Below are 21,297 nucleotides of genomic sequence, written 5' to 3'. Positions count from 1 at the left end.
CTGGGCTGGCGGGCTGGCGGGCTGGTGGGCTGGCAGAATGGGGACAGACCCAGCCCCAACTCCTCACCTCAGAGCTGCGGCTCCCTTTGTCCAGAATGGACAGCCGGCCCGCCCTCCCGACCCATCTGCCTTGCAGAGCCTGAGGTATGGCCACAGCTCACGCAGCCGTCTCTGGAGATGGCCACACGCCAGCACTCAGCCCTTCTCGGGTCACAGGGCTTGGGCTCCGTTTCCGAGAGTGGACAGTTCATTTGGGCACGAAGTCACGTAACAATTAGATCAAGTTCCTTTCTCATCAATGCAAAGTCCCTTCTTCCCGACACAGGCCTGGCCTGGGCGGAGTGAGAAATGAGGCTCGGAGTCAGCACAAGACAAAGAGATCATGCCTGCTGTAGAGACATAATCCGACCCATAAACTCACACACACACACCTGAGTGTCTGTAACACTGTCAATCTGAAGAACACAAACTATTATTTTGTATTCCTTATGATACCAATTTGAGAAAAAAAAAAATTCCCCCGAGGAGACAGAGCTCTCTTCATAGCCCTGGCTGTCCTGGAACTCTCTCTCTGCAGACCAGGCTGGCCTTGAACTCGCAGAGACCCACCTGCCTCGGCCTCCCAAGTGCTGGGATTACAGTCGTCCAGCTCTACCCTGGCTAGTCAGTCCTAACGTTTGTTGTTTTGAATGATGCTTTTGGATGTGAGGGAGCCAACAGAGGAAGCATCCGCAGGGTCATAGGTGCTCCCTAATGCGGCAACCTTTCTCTGCTCCCGAGCAGAGGCTGGCACCTCCCTGTCTGTGCCCAGGCCGTCCAGGTTCAGGAGGAGGCACCAAATGTCCGACCAGACAGGAGGCAGGAGGCAGGAGGCAGGAAGAAGCCGGCCGCCTGGAGAGGGCAGGCTGGGCGGACTCTGTCTGGGGGATGGCGGTGCTGTGCAGGCGGGTTGGGGCCCGACGGAGGAGGAGCACGCTTTCTCTGGAGACTTTGAACAGCTGGTAAAGCTCACCAAATGGATGTTCTTATCACCCTTCAACTCTGGGCTGCCCCTCCCTCTGTCCTCCTCCTGGCTCTGAACACCACTGATAGGATGCCTCTGTGTGGCACAGCTCAGTACCAGGGGATTATGGGAAGGTCACAAGGTGGGAAATCGTACAGAACTTCTCCGAACTCGCTTGTTGTCTTTTCCTCTCATTGGTTTTTAAACATGACAGCCTTATTGAGATGTCTTATAGTATTCTCACATAGCTGGTCCTTACTAAAATCCTATTTTGGGGCTAAGCATGTGCACAGAGGTAGAACACTGAATTAGCAGGTGCAAGGCCCGGAATTCCAGTCTTATACCAGAAAGCAGATTCTATAGTTCAAGAAAAATGTCCACTATGAGGGAAAGGGTTAGGAGAAGATAATGGAGGGACTGATTGATCAGAGTATAGTAAATGAGTATATGAAAATGTAACAATGAGACCTATTATTTTGTGCAATTAACATACCCTAAAAACAACGTGTGTGTGTGTGTGTGTGTGTGTGTGTGTGTGTGTGTGTGTGTACAGATACATATTGCCAATCTGTGTCAATACTGCCCTCATCCCAACACTCAGGAAGTTGAGGCAGGAAGATTATGAGTTCAAGGCCAGCCTGATCTACATAGTAAGATCTGGAGTCAAAGAAAGAGGCACTGGGAGAAGGAGAAAGGAGGGAAGGAAGGAAAAAAGGAGAGGAGAGAAGGAGGGGGAGCAGAAAAGGGTAGTCGGTGAGGATGGGGAAGTGAAAATTGGGGATGGGTGGATTCTGTGGATGGCGTAGAATCCAAAGGGACGCCTGCCCTCTGCCTGCCCTCTGCCCTCTGCCTGCCCTCTGCCTGCCCTCTGCCCTCTGCCCTCTGCCTGCCCTCTGCCCTCTGCCCTCTGCCTGCCCTCTGCCTGCCTTGGAAGTCCAGACATTTAACATCCAAAGGGGACCCTGCAGCTAGATCCCAGAAATCTCCATTTATCAGGAGGAAGGACAAGAGCGCCATCCATCAAACTCACTTCTCAGTCGCTGCTCCGCTCTCTGAAGCATTCAGTGTACCTGAAGGGTGGTGTCTCAGGGGCTGGCGCCCACAGACTTGAGGACCACCTACCAGTGGGTTGTGACAAATGTGTCCCCTGTGGGAAGGTGTGGATGGTGAGCTGGGCTGTGTACGTGCAAGGGCAAAGGACACGTGACGGCTGGCCGTGGATTCATTCTGCTCTCCTGTCGTGTGCCTGTGGAGCACACTGGCCAGTCTAGAGCTGCAGGGCTGGCTTCCCACACAGGGGTGGAGCTCTGCCGGGTGTGCTGAGAGCCAAAGCCGGATGGTTCCAGGCCCACCGAGGAATTCTGAGACTCACTCGCAAAACAACCAGTTCACGTAAAACAGTTCTCCAAACAGACAGGGGCTTTTTTGTTGTTGTTGTCTTAATAGATAGCTTATTTCAAAAACCAACTTCTCTATATTTAAAAAAAAAAAACAACAATTTTTAAATAAATCCATTACCATTCAATTCTGAGGCAGTTTGCCTCAGCGATGTCAGTGATTTCAGAGTGAGATCCAAGAGCGTGAGGTTACTGGCGTGATGCACTCCTTAGGTGCAGCCGTGATGTTGGCGGGGTTGGAGGGAGGGTGGCCCGCATTGACCCACGCACTGTCTCATCAGGAGGCTTAAAGCACGTGGGAAAGGCCCCTCCAGAGAGGCCTTTGCGGTGTACCTGGCATCATTTGTTTCTTCTGCCTTCCTGTTACTCCCTGGAGTCTCGTTTAGTGAGAGAGAATGGCTTGAACTAGTGATGAGTGGTGGCATGTGAAGACCTGGAGCTGGCACAGGCCTACCCTCTAAGAGCAGACTGGGGCTCAGAGCGGAGGCTGCCTGGGTGTGGACGGCATTGGTCTGTGGCAGAGACGGCTGCAGGCTGCTGAGCGACCACGTGGCATAGCAGGAATGCTGGGAGTCTAGACACAGGACAAGGACCCCGAGGGAAACCCTAACCACTAGTCTTTGCCTGCAGTGCCCGCCTCAGGACGGCCCAGTGCCACGTGACTGCGTTCTGGGGCACCTGAGAAGTGATGGGTGATGCTGTGTTTTCACAGGCGCTCACCATGCTGAAGCTTCGTTTGCTGTTGATCTAACGTGAGTCCTGTTCCCGTCACAGCCTGACTCCCCTCCTGTCTGGTCATCTTTGTCACCCCAGGGGATAGCTTGTGACCCCCAAACCACAGCCACACCCTGAAGAGCTAGTTCCCCCTTCCTCCTCCCTCCACACACCAAGCAATCTCACTAACTTCCCTCCACAAAGATAGCATCCTTTCCCTAACAGTCAGTGCTAATAGGTCGCACCTGGCCCCAGGGCACGGAAATTTTCTATCGAGCAGAGCCACCTAGTGGCAGAATGGGATAGGCGTTTAATTTCCACTTTTTTTTTTTCTCTGCTGATAATCTAGACCAGGTGGGTTAGGGCCCTTTGTTTGTTTGCTTTTTACAAATGTTCCTCTTAGTCACAACTGTAGCAAACCACACACTTTGGGGCTCTCCCCTCCATCCGTTTTCTCACCGTTTTCTCCCGTCTCTCTACCCAAGGTAAAGTAACCTCCTGACTCAATTTGCTATGACCAGCAAATTTTAGGGCTCAACCAAAGGCCGGCTCAACGATGTCTCCGAAATATCAGCAGATAGTGGGCTACTTTGTATTTTCCCAAACACACTTCCTGGCCACACACTCTTCCGTGTACACTGACATGTTAAATTGCCAGGCACCAAGAAGGCAAACAAAACGCTGCACGTGGCCGAGACCCTCTTCCACCCCTCACGATTCCTGATAGAAATCCCAAGTACCTCAGGCCCAGGTTTGGCTCCTTTTCTTCCTTCAAAGTAGGTAAACACTCGTAGTCGGCTAGGACAGAAGAAAACAAACTCACTGTTAGTCGCCAGCACTGCTTTCTCTCCCCACCGTCCACGCTTAAGGACGCCGAGGCTGCTGAGACGGGAGAGCACGGACTCCGCAGACACAGACCGCAGTCTTCCTCCCCCCCCCCGCCCCCCGAAGGGCACGCTTCATCATTGCTTGCTCACTGCGCTCTGAAAGCCAGGGTGTGCCTCTAGGACACAGGGGCAGCAGGGCCATGCGCTGAGGGCTGCGGGGCGGCTCCGCAGCAGAAGGGCCAGGAAGGTGGGGTGAGCACCCGCCCCAGGGAACATCCTTCTCCTCTGCCACACTGTGCGCGTGTGCGTGCGCGTGTGCGTGTGTGTGTGTGTGTGTGTGTGTGCATGCGTGCTCCTGTACAGGGAACGCAGGGACAGAGACTTCTGGCCGTGCAGCAACAAGCTGCAGGTTCAGGAGGACGCTATGAATAGTGTTAGAGGGCGGCACCAAGCGTTTCCCTCTACATGAGCCACACACGTCATACACACCACAAATACAACACACAGATCGTGAGCTTTATCGATTTCATCTGCACATCAAGAAGCGTTTATCGATTCTTAGTGAGCACACACCCCTGCAAGGAGCAGACAGGCTTGGAAATTGGGGAATACCGGCCAGTGGGCAGTGTCTGGGAGAGCCGCTGCTGCGTGCCGACGGCCCAGGGTCGCCCTGTCACACACCGAGCTCGCTGCTCACCGAGCCTTCGCCGTTTGGCCGCTCCGGCCGTGTTCTGTGTTTATAGGAGACAGGCACGCAGCCCTGACACCTTAGTACCGGAAGCGATTTGTGTCGAGACACTCAGTGCAGTTGTATAACCACAAACGGACTGAAATTCCCTGATTTTAAGAATATATTAAGCTCATGTCTAATTTTTTTTCCCCACCAGATAATTTTGGTACCAGATTTCCTTCCCAGACTGGAATGGTGAAGGCTGTGGAGGCAGTTCAGTGTGTGTTAGAGGCTGGGGTTTGAGTACCAGCAACACACACACACACATGCACACACACACACACACATGCCCGAATAATCAGAAAGAAACAAATAAATAGCTCCATTTCTTCTTGAAAAGTCCCATTTCAACAACCTGTACACAAATAAAATCCAGAGGCAACCACAACACCGTGACTGTGATTAAAGTGGATCTTTCAGGACTGTGACATGATGGTTTCTGAGTTCTGATAAGGCCGAGGCAGCTGCCAGGCCTTCTGTTACCAGAGGCACAGAAGCACTTTGGGCTTTCACATACCTTTTCTGTTCATGCTGTTCATCCATTTATCAAGCTCCTCCATTTCTATTTCCATCACGGAGGGTGTATCCTCTTCAAAAATAGGGCTGGACAGAGAGCAGAAATGAGTGTTTTCAAAAAGAAAAGGCTCAGCAGGCAGGCTTTCATTTGGGGAGAGTCTAGAACGTGGGCTAGTTGGAAACAACCGGATTCCGTGTCTGGCACCCCAGGCTAGCCCGGGGTTTGCCCTCAACAAGAGTACCAAACTCTAACAGGAAGAAAGACAAAATCTGCAACAAACCCTCATCTGTCACTAAGGCCAGACTGCACGTCACAGAGGCCGGGGAATGGGCTGAAAGAGAAGCTGCTCCCTGGTTGCCCAGGGGGGGGGGGGGCCCTCAGTGGTTGCCTCATTTAGCCTCCTGGCCTTAGTTTCACTTCTCTTTTCTTGGAGTTTTGATCAACGACCCAGAGTAAGAGGCCAGGCACCAGGCCACTCTCATCTGGTCTCCCTCCACGCCCAGGCTTTTCTAACTAGGAGGAATGGCACTGCAGCTCTCCGGACAGGCCTGGCCTCATCTCCCAGGCCGGGGATAAAGATAGTAGGCGATAGTAGGCAGGAGCTTTGGTCAGGATGGACAGAGCCAGACCCCAGCTCTGAAGGCACAGTGGGCATTGCATTCGAAAGATGAAGCTGGCAATATCCACACCAGGGAGGGGCAGGGGAGGTCACTCCATGTCTGTGGTGTTCACCAGGGCCAAAGTATCTAACTGCTATGCATTTGGCACTGGTGGCAGCCAACAAAAGCTCCTTTCTGGAAGGTGACACAGACAGAGACCCCTAAGACGCATCTCCCCGTGACAGTGGGGGCCGTGAGAGCCCAGGGACACGACACAAGAGAAAGCCGCCAGACGGCCACAGCAGCAGCTGGGGAGGCTAACAGCTCTCTCATCTCTCCCCCTTGACTATCCTTGTCCACACAGCAGGAACTGAAGACGCAGGGAGGACTCACACTTTCAGGTTTTCACCTCCCAGTTCACCTGAAAGAGAATAAACACAGGGTCATGTCAGCTTTATCACCTGCAGGGATTTGTCACAGCAGCCTCTAAGTCCCCTTTACAGTGGGAAAGGGAAAGGTTGGCAAGTGAGTCACCGTTTTACCGTATTTATTTTGTGTGTAGGGGCCTATAGCACTTCTGTGGAGACAATGGGACAGTTTGTGGAGGTTGGTTGGCCGTCTCCTACCATGTGGGTCAAACTCGGGACTTCACCCACTTAGACCCATGATCCACGTTTTTAAAGGCGCAGTCATTAGCCTCCGAGCCACACGGTACAGACGGCCATGCTGAAACCAGGTCCGAACCCTCGTGGAAGCTCGGACTCTGCTCTCTTTAAATGGTGTTCCCCAAGAGTGCTCCCCTTCCTTTTCCTTTCTGTATCCACACCAAGAGGGAAAGCATGCTCAACAAAGAAAGGGGGGGGGGGGTGAAAGCAAGAGCTTGAGTCTTGACCCTTCAACAAAAATAATGCTCCGGCATCGTTTCCTAATGGAGCACTGTCCGAACACTGAGCCGCATGGGTGACTCTGTCAGGGGTGCCTGCGGAAGCCCCTTTACCCTGTTCTTGGGGTGGCTAGATCCCTTCCCTTCTCAGTCTGTCATCCCACCTCTGTTTCAGAAAGGTCCAGCTGTCCTGTTGGCCCCTGGCTCTGCATTTCACAGTCCTGGACAGTTCCTCACCTGCTAGACCATCTGTTTAATTCTGCTTCATCTGTCTCCCACTAGAGCAGAGTTCCCACGGGCCAGGACAGCATCTGTCTTGCTCACCGTGGCATGCCCCAGCCCTCATTCTGCTAGTGCAGTGCCTGGAGAACAGCTAGGAAACAGTCACTGGACAGATGAATAGGTCTGACTCTCAGCTGTCCAGCAATGCAGTTAAATTCTCGTCTGATCTTTAGGACCGATCATTGTTCTAATAGTGGGACTTCTAACTAGCCGCCTTTGATGGCTGCCAACTGCAGTGGGAGTCAGGTACCACTTGACAAAGCAGCTCTGGCGCGTATAAGACTCCAGATGAACAGGTGGCAAGAGCCAGAGCCTACTGCCTGGCCCAGGCAAGCTCTGTTTAGCGTGGCAGGAAGACAACATCCTCTGAGAAGGGCATCAGTGATGTCAAGTGGGAATGGTCCCCAGGGAGTCGGATGCCCCTGACCCCTGACAACCAGAGGCCACCTTGTGTCTAGGCTGGGAGGCACAGTCATCAGGGAGCAAACAGGGCCAGCAGGCACCTGGAACTGAGCTCAGCATGGCACAGGCTATGTCCAGCTGGCAAGCTTTGGTGGCATGGCTGACCCAGGAAAGCTGGTGCTGGTGGAGTCTTTGTGGCACCACTGCTTGCCTTGAAGACACTGTGAGTTCTGTCTTCTACCCCTGAATAGAATCTGAAACCTCCTGCAGGTGCTTGACCCTCAGAAACGTAGGAGGAGGGGAGAACGACTTCATCCCACATTTTGTGCCCACAGTTTTGCTGTCATTGTTTAAGATGGGGACTAACATAGTTCAGGCTGGTTTCAAACTTGCTATATAGCTGGGGATGGCCTTGAACTTCTTGGCTGCCTGCACAGGCATGATCAGCATGTATCACCACCCCTGGTTTTCTCAGTGCTCGGAGCCCCAACCTGAGACTTTGAGCATACAGGAGAGCATTCCGCCAACTGGCCCTTCGGCACAGCTTTACTCTAAGGGTTGCTGGCTATTTTCTGAAAGGATTTTACTTTAGACAAAGCCCTGCACAGCTGGAACTCTCTACAGGTGGCACATAAAGACCCCACTTCACCCTGCCGCCGCCCACCAGTCCCCTTCTCTCTGCTTGCTAACTTCCCCACTAACGTCTCAGAGAGCACAGCCCTCTCTAATCTGGGCTCCCACAGGCTCGGAGGTGAGCAGGAGCTGACCTGCATGCAAATGATGGAAAAGTTTAAAAATCCATTACCAAAGTGCTCCAGATACACCAAATGAGAGGCTCCGTAATCAGTATTAAAACAGCAAAAAGCCTTCTGTGGCCTCATCTTTCCTGCTCCAGGCCATTACCCCAGCCCCAGCCACCATGGCAACAGAAACACATCTGGAGAGTGCACAGGAGCAGGCGTTGAGCCAGGAGGTGCCCAGTTACTTGTCCTCAGCAATCAGGTCCCGCCTGCCTCCCCGCTGCCTGGCCTACATCTCTGTATTTACAGCCACCAGCTCAGTGCACCCCATTCAGGTTCATCTTGTCCCTTCCCAGCCTGCCGTAGTCCCTCCCCTGGCCCTACCTTGTCTTCCTCCTCTGTTTCTGCCTCAGAACCACATATCCTGACAGGACCCACTCCAGTTCCTCCCTGCTGTGGGACTGTCGGCACAGTGGTGGTACTAGGGGTGGGGTGGCATGGGGGGGGGGAGCCACAGGAAGCTCTGGCCACCCGGTGTCTGGGCTGAGCAGAAGCTTCACTGAGCGGAGCCAAGTGTCCTGCGGTGGGGTGGGTCGGTAGAGCCCGTTGGTCAGTAGGGGAGCCACAGTCTGTTCTCAGGGAGGACTTCCTGCCCAGGCCTTCTCAGCACTTCTTGAAGAGACACCCAGAACAGAGCAACAAGGCTGAGAAGGGCTGTGCCCCGCCCTGGCTTACTCTAGATTATTAAACCCAAGAAGCTTTTGTTTGTTTGTTTCAGACTGGGTCTTTCACTCAGAGATTACATCCTGCACGTAGAATTTGCCTCCCTTTGAAGGTGGAGGACGACTGCAGTCCAGGGTGGGCCTGGGAGTGACACCACCTGTCCAGGACTGTGCCTTGTGGGTAACTTACTGTGAGAGGAAAGTGCGTCACGGTGTAAACTTAGCGGAGGGAGCTGGGACTGTAGGTGCCCTGGGTGGGAAAGCCGGACCCGAGAAGTTATCTAACACAACAGGCTGAAGAGACCAGAGATCCCTCACCTGAAGGGTGAGACAAGCCAGACAGCTGACCCTGTGATGGAAACAGCCCAGCTGTGATCTGACCACTCTGCGTGCCTTCGTTCGTGCCTGTGAGTGCGTGCACGTGTGTGTGCAAGTGTGTGTTCGAGTGCTTGTTCGAGTGCTTGTGTGCATTTGTGTGAAGGGGCTGACAGGCAGAAAACTTCAGACTGTCCCAGCGGTCAGTACAGCCTACTAGAATTGCTGTCTGTCTGTCCATCCTAGCCCTCGTTCTGCCCTTGGCCTTTACAGCCTCCACTGCACCTCGCTTGGGCAGCTCAACTCTGACCCAGCAGCCTGACTCCACGGCAGAACTCCATCCTGCGCTTGTCATTTTATCCTGCAGAAACTGTAAACCTATTAGGTTCCCAGCGTTGGCTTCTCAGCCCTCTTTGGAAAACCTTGAACCCTTTATAGACATTACAGATGGATGGATGGATGGATGGATGGATGGATGGATGGATGGATGGATGGATATAGATGATAGATATAGATAGATAGATAGACAGACAGACACGTAGAGAGAGATTTGCTCTGTGATATATACTATTACAATTGAAATGTAATATTATAAGGATTGGAATATAAAAATTGTCTGCTTTGATTGGCTAGCAAGAAAAGCAGAGTTAACTGGAAAACTGTTGCAAACAAACCACCACCTTGTGGATCTGCTGTTGCCCAGTAAATTCGGACTCTGAAAAGAGGCAGACGTGTTGCTCTGCGCTCCTGATGTAGCCCGTTCCTGACCCTTCACAGGCATTAAATATCAACCACAAGTGTAATGCTGGAGGCCCAGCATGGAAGAAGCAGCCTGTCCTGCTATACAGTGCTCCCCTCTCCCGCATACAAAAAGAGAAAAGGTGGTTTAGGGGCTGGACCGTGGCGCAGCCTAGTGTGACCGAGGCCCTGAGTCCTTCCTCAGCACACAGAAACAGGACAACTTCCAGCCGAGTGTTGTTTTAAAAGTGTTAGTCAGGTCCTCTCCAGATGGCAAAGGTACAGACTTACTTCCTGGATGTGGAGGAAGGAATGAGGCTCCCTTGTCTGGGATGGAAACAGTCTGTACACTTCTGCTTTCTGGGCTCATCCTAAAGCAAACCGCTGGCCTGCCTGACTTAGTGGGACAGTTTTATTTTCCCTGAAATCGAATTTTTTAAAGTATTTTTGAACTTAAATTATGCTAAATGTGAGTGAGTAGACTTCCTAAGAGGTATTTAACATTTCAGCATTTGGTTTGAGAAAAGGGAATTTATATTTATTTAAAAGTAGTGGTTAGTATGAAAAAAAAAAATCAAATAAAGGTTGCCCCAGAAACTTCTCTGGGGCAGAGGAGGCAGCTCAGCCAGTGAAGTACTTGCCTCACAAACATGAGGACATGAGTTCAATCCTCAGCACTGCCCAGTGCACGGGGCCCATGCTTGCAGTCCCAGCCCTGCGGAGGTGGACACAGAGTCCCTGTGGTTTGCTGGCCAGGTGCCGAAACTTGTTGGCAGCCAATGTGGGTCACTGTCGCAAAGGAGGCAGATAGCGTTTCTGAGGTCAGATGTCTTCTGGCCTCCACACACAGTTCCTGAGTGCTGGGATGGTGGGCTTGCATCACCATGGGGGTTTGCAAATTTCTTTTCGACTCTAAGAGTGTAAATTTTTCTTAAAAAAATAAAGATCTGGATGTTCATTCATTCATTCAACAGCCCGCACCAAGCAGCAAACACACTACAGAATATGCATTGCTTTAGCTAAACATGGTAATAAGTGAAGGGCCTGAAGGCTGGCTGAGGGTAAGAGCATTTATTGCTCTTGCAGAAGGTCAGGGCTAAGCACCACAAGATGGCTCACAATGATCTGCAACTCCTGTTCCAGGGGATTTGATGTCTCTGAGGCCCCTGTGTAAACCTGATATATATATAACCCCACATGGATATACACACGTGTGTCTAAAGAATGTCCTTAGTAAGCAGAGAGTATGTGCTTAATAACTAGGCATTGTTAAACTACATAACTTCCTTTAATTCTCACAGCCCTATTAGGTGGGTGTTGAATTAACTGATTTTACAGGTGAGGAAGCTAAGTAAGAGGGATCATGGACTTGAGGGAGCAAGCTGTGTGCCTCCACTGTCTCTCTCACCTCCAGGCCTCGGCGTCTGTCGAGCAAGAGGGTTGAGACAAATTCTTGGTCCTATTGAACTTCAAAGAGAACACAGTGTAACAGACCAACAGAAAATAAAAACTACTTGTCCTTGTGAGGCCAGCACCGGGCCCGTGAGCAGTAGTGGGGACCAAGAGCTGGGGCAGCATGAAGGAGGCGGTGCTGAACTCTGCCCAAACGTCATGAAACCTGAGAGCTGGGCATTGCCAAGCAGACAAGAAGGAGTGGGACATCCACCAGGCCTCTGGCATCGTGGACGTCAGGGCAGGCTCTGAACCAGCAGCGCTTGGATGGTGCCAGGACATGGGGCGCTTGGAGGATGCTGAGGGCGGGGCTGCCCGTCACAAGCAAATCCTGGTGAAAGACTTGAAGGCCAGAGTTCAAAGAGTTAGAAAGCCTGCGAGCTTAGTGTGAGGCTGGAGCCCCAGCCCTGGGCTCCGCTGGGTTTAAGGTTTGAGAGGGAACTCCCACTTCCTCTGAGGATAGAAAGGGAGGAAAGGAGAGAGGCGGGTGTAGCGATGCGTGCCTGGAGCTCAGGGCTGTGTGAGAGGCTGACGCAGGAGGACTGCTGGAGTGGAGGAGTTCTTGTCCAGCCAGGGCAAGGACAAGGAAGGGCGTCCAGGCAGCCCCACTGGGTCTTGCTCTGACTGCAGACTAAAGAGGAGCTCCCTAGACCACTGTTGCTAGGTTACCCTGAGATATCCCGAGGTGGAGACCGGGTTTCCTCTTCCTCCTTTGTGTATTTTACAGTTCCCTCTGTGAGAGAGGAGGGCAGTGCTTCCTCCCCGGAACCTCTCACCTCATCTGCCCTGCATAGAGTCCTTGCAGCTCCTGTCCTGTGAGGGACAGACAGCAAGGAAGCCAGGCGGCCTGTGAGCAGGCCTGGAGGACACAGATGGGCTTTCTCTGTGAGTCTGCCTGCGCATCTGGAGAAGAGCCTCTCCCTAAGTGAAGCTGGAAATGGCCTCTAAAAGCGTCAGCTGGAAAACCAAAGCCTGGGCCAGCGAGCTGGCTCGGTAGGTAGAGGTGCCTGCTGCCAAGACTAATAACCGAGTTTAGACCCAAGAGGTGCAAGGAGAAGAGCACTTCCTTTGAGCACTTGTCTGACTTCCACATGTGCCCATTTGCACGCACGCACACATGCACGCTCACACACTCACAGATAAATATAATTAAAACAAACTGGAGCCAGTCATAGTTTACCTGCCCAAGTCAAAACATCCCAAGTTTGCCAGGGCCCCAGCGCTACCCTGAATTCCAGTGTTCACTCATTCTGCACCATCCTTTGAGTGTGCCTGTGGCTGAGAGTTTCCTATCTGGGTTTCTGTCAGCCATCTTTAGTCAGTCAGAAATTCCCGTAGATTTGCAGCTCAGTAGGAACAAGGGGGTGTTTCTCTCCACCCTTTCCAGCTGGGGGTGGGGTGGGGAAAGTAACTCCCATTGTAGAACCGTGCTCTGCTGTCACAGGAAAGTGACAAACCCTTCAGCCCCTACCCTCAACCGCAATCTGACTCGCACTTCAGCATTTGCTCTCACACAGTGAAAGGCCACACTGTTCTCGTGGCTAAGGTTTTCCAGAACCCTGGTCCCAACCACGCTCCAACAGCAGCAGTACATTATAACTTCAATGCAGACTTGTTTTTAAAAGAAAAAACAAACAGCTTATGGCGTTGTGAGCTTCTTGAAGACGTCAGTAAGGTATATCACTCGTCACTACCTCCACTCCAGCCCCCAGCAAATGCCGGGCCCGTACTCACAGGTCTGCAGGGCACTCTGGGATCCTTGGCTGGAAGGCTCTGCAGGAGAGAAAGAAGCGTTTGGTTCAGGCGGCCCAGTAAGGTGCAAAGTGACTGTCTTCCCAGGGCCGCCAGAGCCGCCTACCTCGTTCAGGTCTCTTGCTTTTGAAGTAGACGGCCACGAGCACCATTGACACAAGGATGACCAGTGCGGCCAGGGGGAGGGCCACCATCAGTAGGAATTCCAGCTGGCCCGGAGGGTCAGCCGTGAGGGTGGAGTTCGTATTTTCGGCTAACACTTCTGTGGTCGCTACAGCCGAAGCGCTTGTGGTCCCTTCATCGGGGTTTTCTCCTTCTATGACGCCCTGTCCTGAGTGCTCCCAGTCCTCATCATTTCCTAAACAGGAACAAAACCAAGATTTCCATGGAGACAAAGCTGACATGGCAAGGTTCCGGTGATTTTTAAATGGGTCCTGCATGCATTCAGCGCTGAACTTGGTCCTGTGTGTTTGCCTTTCCTGTTCAGTGTGGAGTGGATGGAGCATGGAGCCGAAGCAGAGCCTAGCCTCCTACAAACACCGGCAGTCCACCCTCAGCAGGCGCTCTGGAAACACCGAGTACAGCAGACTCCAGACTGTCATACCACGAGCTAGTTCTCAAGCCACAGGGTATCAGAGTATTGTCACAAAGCTTCGGACTAAATTTAAATTCATGCTTGCACAATGTGAAATGCCATAAAAACGCATTTAGATGTAAATCAATGGGCCTGCAGCTGAAGCTTAGTGTGAGAGAGAGTGCATGCCTTGTAAACACAGAGTCTGAGTTCGATTTCTAGCACCATAGAAGATAGGTAGGTAGGTAGATGATAGATAGATAGATAGATAGATAGATAGATAGATAGATAGATAGATAGATGGATGGATGGGGGACTAGGGGGTGGAGGGATGGATGGATGGATAGACAGATAGGTAGGTAGATGGATGGGTGGATGGATCGACAGACAGTAGATAGAGATAGAAATGCACTCTGCCTTAGTCTTTAATAAAGGACACTTATCCATGGGAAGGAATTTTTGACTTTGGGATGACTTGGGTTTAGGAGCTAAGTGTCTTACATTCTGCAGAGCATTCAGTCTGCCCCAAGAGTCTCTGAGAAATTCTCCTGGATTCGAAATTGAAACACATCTATATCTCACTTATGAAACAAGACTCTCAAGAAAAAGAAATGGCCATCGTTTATACTTTTTTTTAGGAAAATGCATTGGAAGAGTGTCATGGTGACCATAGTTTATCAACTTGATGGGATTTATTATCAAGCAGGGGGCAAAACTCTGGCCATGTCTAAGAGTTCCTCGTTGGTTAATTGCGGTGGGATCCACTCTCACTGTGGACAGCATCATTCTGTCCCAGACTAAGTAACAAGGCTGTGAGTATGAGCTGGCCAGCGTTCAGTCCTTCTCTGCTGACTGTGAACCCAACATTACCAGCTGCTTCCCGCTCTCATCACGATGCCTTTCCTGCGGACAGACTGAATCCTTGACCTGTGACTCAAAGTATACCGTTCCTATCTTAAGTTGTTTCTGTCATAGCAACAAGAAAAATTACTACACTGGAGCTTCCCTGTTTGAAGTAGAAGCAATATTACTGTCTGAATCTTGAGTGCCATTAAAAACCCATCACAGAACGGTCAAGGGCCTCCCCTGGCCCTGGCAGTGATGGTGTGGGTGGAGGGTTTTGTCCTGTCATGGTGTGGAACTGTCTGATACTCACCCCTGTTTGGCAGAGGAAAATCTCACGCGCAGAAGGCACACCAGTAGGTGAAAATTCTAAGGGAAAGCTGTGGTGCCCAGGCCGACACCCGAGGCTTCACGCTGCACACTGGCTAGGCTCTGCCTCCACGGCGTGAGCAGGCTGCACAGTACAGAGCAGTGCGACAGTTTATCTGCCCTGTAATCACAGGGCAGCGCATTCCTGATTCACATTACAATAAACTATTTGCTTCTGAGCTACTTACGGATCCCCCTCCAACTCCTATGTTGACCCTAATCTCCTGTGTGATGGTTTGAGGAGGAGGGGCCCCAGGATGAGGTGAGCGCCTCTGTTAGGAGGGAGAGCAGAGGCGTGCATATTCTGGCTTTTGCCTTTTCTGCTGAGCACTGTGCAAGCGTGTGCTCTACCGCTACGCTGTGCCCAGACCTTCTTTCCTTTCCCTTGCCTACCCCTGCTGCTGCTGCTGGCACCATCCCCTGCTCCAGGCTCATCCCTCCTGATTATCTGTTCAGAGAAGGTCTTGCTGTGTAGTCCACTCTATGCTTCCAACTCAGGACCTCCTTGCCTCAGCTCCCGGAACGCTAGGATTGCAGGTCTGTGCACTGCCCTCTGCCTCCTGAGAACTTAGTAAGAGCTGAGCCCTGTGCTCTTTCACCTGTATCATTCCATCTGAGCCCTGTATGTCTGCAGATACATACGGGGACAGAGGTCACACAACTTGCTCGAGCTCGAAGGGCTCACTGGAAGGAGAGGTCTGGATCCGCATGGTGGGACCTGCCATTCTAATCCGGTAATACATTTTCCCTCTAGCCAGTGGGGGATCTGCTGCTGGAAGTGTATCCACCAGGCAGAGAGCGAGAGAGTGGACCCTGGGTTCTTGTCCTGCAGCGAGAATAGGCCGTGGCTTGCTGGCACAAGGGCAGATGAGGAAACGGTTCTGAGGATGCTCAGCATCGCTGGGTTTTATTGAGGCTCCTTTTCCCAAATGCCTGGCCGGCAGCTTTGCCCAGAAGAAGGGCACACAGCAGCTTCACTCCACAGGAAGCAGGCGAACCAAGTTCCCGGTGGCACACTTGGTGCCCCTGTGTGCGCGTGACCTGTGCCTCCAGAGAAGAGCAAATAGGGAAAGGTACAGGCCAACGAGAATAACCAGAGGCTCCTGGCTGCAGGGTGGTGGTGGAAGAAAAAGGGAAAGAAGTGTCCCAGGCCACCCTGGGTCATGTACTCTATTTTTCGAGACCAGGCAGGTGGCCATTGGTGGCACTGTGGAGTGTAAATGGGCTGCAGGCTTTCCCTATAGCACACCCAGACAGCCTCAAGCACGTTTTTCCAGATTCTCCAGTGTCTGTAAGGTAAACGAGAGCTGAGAGTTCTCCCTGCCTCTTTCCGTCCTTTTAAAATTAATTTTGTGGTGTGGGGGATGGAGCCAGGGTCACTTGCATGCTAAGCAAGTGCTCTACCACTAAGCTAAACCACAGAGCTGGCTGCTCATTCTCTCTCTCCTTTTCATTTCTTTATTCTACAGGCCTTCCATTTTCAGAGGCTCTTATGACGAACTCCCATAGCCTGTCCTCTGTCCTAGCCAGGCCTAACCTCGTGAAAGGTTCCCAAAATAAATAACAGTAGACGGGCTGCAGGAACGCTTGCCATGTGCCAGGTATGGGACAAACCCCACCCCAACAGACACAGAGCACACCGCACCGACCCCTCCTCATCTGATCAGACCTTTTCAACTTCACTGTCCACACTTTGTGGACGAATAGTTGCAAGTGCTTTTCCCTGGGGAGCAGTCCTGTCACTTGGCTAAGTTCTATGGATGCACAGGGATTTGTTTGCTTTTGGTTTGTTCTTTTGTCTTTTTGACTGTGAGTGCAGTCAGGTGTTGTGGTGCAAGACAAGCCTGGCTCAGAGGCAAGTGGCTGTCTGAGTTCGAGGCCAGCCTGGTCTACAGAGAGAGTTCCAAGACAGTGAGGGACACAGAGAAACCCTGTCTCAAAAAATAACAGTAATTTTTAAAAGCATGTGCTATGAACTGCACTGGGTGCTCTGTAAGAGCACATGTGCTCTTATAGCCTGACCCATCTCTCCAGCCCCTGCCACTGCTTAATTTGGGGTTTTGGTTAGTTTGTTTGTTTGTCTCCAGGGTTATTCCCTGAATGCATACAGAGAGCCAAGGTTTTCTCCATTATTTGGTTGTATCATCACCAGTTCTCAATGATGGAAACCTAGTGGTTCCTTTTGCCATTTCCAGCCTCACTGCAATAATATCCCTGTTGGTTCTTCGGTTGCTGTGTGGGTGAGCTCAGTGTACCTTGAAGAGAGGAGACAGACATGGCAGACACTGCTGGGCACGTCCTTGATGGCCCGGTTTTCAGACAAGCCTGACTCAGAACCTGGGTAGGGAAGGGCTAGAGGTACCCGGAGTCTGACATAGAAAGCAGAAAAGCAGAAAACACCAGGGACCAGTCCCAAGGGTTTGTGGTTAGAGGAATCAGTGTCGAGAAAAGGGGAGCTGGAAGAGCAGAGGAGCTGCCATAGCCAGCAGGCTGCCGGGCCCTCTGAGCAAGAGTTAGAGCAAAGCAGAGGAGAAGAAACCAAGGCGGAAGCCTGAGTGAGAGCCAGGCGTGCTGAAACGTGTGGGTGGAGCTCAGGGACTTCCCCCAAAGTGTTAGGAGGCCCCCAACCACGGAGTTAAAGCAGCTTTAGCCCAGGAGACATGGGGAGCCCCTAAACCACTGCCCGGCCGCATGCTCCCCGAAGGCATGCCTGCCCATGCTCTGTCAGCAACAGGGATAGTTACACAGCCTAGCGGGGATATTTTACACAGCCTCGCATGGTGGCGGAGAAGCAGCTCTTCAGAGAGCGAGTCCGGCTGTGAGCACTGCCTGGGCAGAGTGCCATGAGCTGGCAGCCTTTCTCCTGGCTTCAGACACCCTGCACATCCAGCCCTTCCCAACTCCACGCTCATCAGGAGGGACAGGGAAGACCCCTTGCCCTGCTAGAACCTGTTCCCTCAAGGGACTCACTCCCAAAAGCTTCTCAGCGGCCTCTCTCACAGTGTGGCAGGTGAGATAAGTATGATGTGTGAAATGCTAAGCCCTTGCTTCTGGAGCTGGGGGACACACACTGGGGTGGCATATCTGAAATTACCTCTGTCTCCTAGCCGCCCTCTTTCCTTGTTTGCTTCTTGACTGCCCCTCAGGACTTCCACCTGCCTGCTGTAACCGCCTCATTTATTCTCGTGTCTTCTGTTCTAACAGTTTGGGCATTATTCAGGACATGAGTGACAGGGGTGGGGATAAGATTGGCAAAGCTGAGAGTGGGGTGGGGACGGAGTGGGTGTGGAAAGGAGATGTGTCAGCAACCAAGAGGCAGAAGAAAGCCTGAAGGCGATGTGTCAAAGGCAGGCAGGCGGGTGAGCATCACCCTGCCTGTCACCAGTCTGCAGGCCCAACCGGAGCTTTCTGGGTGCTCTGGGTGGCCTAGCCACGGCTCTCTCACGTGGCCCCATCACAAACTTCCCTGGGCTTCTTCATTGCATCATCTCCCTTTCTCTCCTTGCTCATAAAAGGTGACTTCAATGTCACCTTTCACCATCACAATGTCACCGTCAGTTGCTTGAAGATGAAACTAAGCTACATTCCATCATCTGACTCTAAAGCCCCAAATCTCCAGGCAGTGGTGAGGGCTCACTTACAAATGTTTGCTGACAGTGTTCATGCAAGCGCATCTGAGAGTCAGAGCGCACACATCTGCTGAGGACCCTGGGGAAAACCTTCTCGAGTGGGGGCAGAAACAAGATGAGGTCTGTTAGCTGCAGCAGAGCCGCACGCATGCCTTTGTCGCCATTCTGAGGACAGTCACTAAGTGGAAATGACTGTGCTTTTTGGTGAAGCAAACCAGCTAACTTCTCATTTTTGAAAGTGGAAGAAATGCCTAATCAAGACGTAGGGTTTGCGGTTGGTCGCTGAGCACCAACGCTGAGCCTGAGGGTGAAGACTATTTGGCTCTGTGGTGCTGGGCATCTTGTGAGTGTCAAGTGTATGCTCTATGGATGGCTTACTCCCTGACACCTCTCAGTTTTGAAATGGGAGTGGATTTTGTACAGACATACAGAATACCAGCAGGTGCCCTATGAAACAAAGCAATGATAAGAGAATGTTTCCTAGTTCAGGATATCCTGAGCTGTGTTGGTTGGGCAGCGTGTGGGCCCCACTGATTCAGGTGCTCAGAACTCAGACAATGAAACGGAACAATGCACACCTGGTTCCTGTGTTTTCTCTCCCGCTCTGTGGAGTAACTGACCATAAGTGTGAATCTGAGGATGTTCAAGAAACTAAACCGAAGACTTGCACCCATTTGTCACCCCTGACATCTGCGTGGAACACAGAGACAAGAGCCCAGTTTGTGTTAGAAGAAGATAAAAAAGAAAAGAAAACCGAGTAGGAGGTGTGTGTGTGTGTGTGTGTGTGTGTGTGTGTGTGTGTGTGTGTTAGGAATGTAGCTCAGTTGGTAGAGTACTTGCTGAGCAGCCATGAAGCCCTGGGCCCAACTTCTGGAGAAACTAAGCACTCCTACAATCCTAGCTCTTTGGAGACAGGCAAGAGGACGAGTTAGTTAGCTTAAGGTCATTCTTGAGGTCCTGTCTCAAACAATAAACAAAGTTTAGACCAAGGGCACCTCTGGCAACTCTGCCTCGGTGGCACATTCCTGCCTCCAGGGCACCTTTTCCATCCAATGTTCATATCTCACAGGGTGTCTGTACCAGGGGCAGAGATTCACGCTTTGATAGTTACAAGGGCACTGTGGGGCGCAGCCAAGGCCCCCTAGAAACTCTAGAGCGAGCTCTAGAGTTTCGCCACTTCTGGCCCCCTTGGTTACTGCAGCTCACTCTTGAGCTAGTGTTCGTTCAGTAGTTTGACAAGAATCAAAAGTCAAGGTCAACTGCATCAGCTGAGCCCATTGGCTCGAGGCCATCATTGAAGGCTGAGCCCCTGGGTGACGCTGGCCAGACAGGAGAGGACAGTGACAAGTGCAGGGCAGTCCCCTTCCTGAGTAAGTCTGAGAGATGCACCCTTGGCTTTAGAACCCGAATCTCCCAAAGAGGTCCACTGCTGGTGTGGCATGGCAGTTTAAGCTACAGTCATTGGAACTATCCCGGAAGCTTCATAAAGTGTGTCTGGCCAGGCTCTTCTCTCAGAGTTCTGACAAGGTGAGCTTGCATTAGAACCCAAGTCAGTCCCCTGGCCTGGGGCTGTTGCCTAAATAATTTCATTTTGTGGTTAAAATGATCAGTTGCCCCCAAGCAGCTACTGTCCCTCAGTTTCACCAGTTATTTGATGTGTCCTGGGTAGCGGGATGTGTGTCTAGGAAGCAGTCCTAGGGCCTTGCTCATGTTCCGTACATACTCTGATGGTGATCTACAGCCCTGGTCCCAAGAATATTTCTTAAAATCTTCCTAGATAATTCTAGTAAACATGCTTGCTGGGCCAAGCTACCGAGGTAAATCATAAATCATAGACAGACTCTCTAGCGTAGGTGGGATTGGGAACCACAGGCAGAAAGCAACCATGGAGTGAACTCAACAAATGTATTCGCCATTAAGCGGTGATTTTTTTTTTTTCTAGTGATCACTTTTTAAAAATTAATTGTTCAGCATTTATGAAACCTGAGAGTAGGGTGGCCAGGAACAGAACTGGAATAAATGACCACAGCAGACTTTCTGGGTACCAGCCTCGTTGTAAGGGGTGACTGTGTGATACATAAAGATGCTAGACACAAGTAGATGGGTGACAGGTGGAAGCAGCTTTGCTCACGGATCTCAGACGGTGCCCGGAAGTGCCCTGCCCATTCCCCAGTTCACTTGCCCACAAAGCTACACTGAATTATTACTGTCAGTGCTGGGCAGTGGTGGCTCACACCTTTAACCCTAGCACTTGGGAGACAGAGGCAGGCAGATCTCTGAGTTCAAGGCCAGACTGGTCTAGGGAGTCAGTTCCAAGACAGCCAGGGCTACACAGAGAAACCCTGTATTTAAAAAAGTTATTTTTATCTGTAATTATTTCATGCCCTTCTGTATTGTCTGTCTCGTCTTCTGTTTGGCACATACTGGCACCTGGGAAATTGGGGTAAGCAGCTTTTTACAGAGCAAAGTAAATGTTAAATAGGTCAATGGGGCTGGGGCTGTCACTCAGGGGTAGAGTGCTTGGCTGAGGCACTGGGTTCCACGACCAGGTCTGCAGACCGGGAAAGGCAGGTGGGTCTGGGATGGCAGTTAGTCACCCCTGTTCCCTTGCTAGGAAGCTTCCTTCTTCACACTAGCAACTTTCCTCCTGGAAACACATGGGGTGCCCCAAATCCCAAAGGAACAGAGCCCCAGTGTGGCTTTCTTTCAAAAGCTCCCTGGACTGTGATAAGGGCTTAAAGCAGCGTTCTAAGTCCTCCGTGATGAAAGGCTGTGTTTAGGGCCTTGGTGCCCCAGGGGTGAGAGAGAC

At 51.6% G+C, this 21,297-nt stretch overlaps 1 protein-coding gene across 1 annotated transcript in view; it reads right to left on the bottom strand.

Annotated features, from left to right (window-relative positions):
- The window catches only part of Tmem154 (transmembrane protein 154), a 38,078-nt gene that overhangs the window by 3,587 nt on the left and 13,194 nt on the right, over positions 1 to 21,297 (bottom strand). Inside the window, exons 5-9 of the mRNA XM_055596563.1 lie at positions 13,180 to 13,431; positions 13,056 to 13,094; positions 6,181 to 6,208; positions 5,189 to 5,274; positions 3,855 to 3,912 (exon numbers count right to left, since the gene is read on the bottom strand). Of these exons, the coding sequence (XP_055452538.1) occupies positions 3,855 to 3,912; positions 5,189 to 5,274; positions 6,181 to 6,208; positions 13,056 to 13,094; positions 13,180 to 13,431 (463 nt within the window). The remainder of the gene's footprint in view (positions 1 to 3,854; positions 3,913 to 5,188; positions 5,275 to 6,180; positions 6,209 to 13,055; positions 13,095 to 13,179; positions 13,432 to 21,297) is intronic.

This window comes from Psammomys obesus, unplaced genomic scaffold, assembly GCF_907164565.1.
Source record: "Psammomys obesus unplaced genomic scaffold, mPsaObe1.curated_primary_1811, whole genome shotgun sequence".
Classification (NCBI taxonomy): domain Eukaryota; kingdom Metazoa; phylum Chordata; class Mammalia; order Rodentia; family Muridae; genus Psammomys; species Psammomys obesus.
Note: the sequence above shows the minus strand (reverse complement) of the source record. Positions and strands in the feature narration are given on the sequence as shown.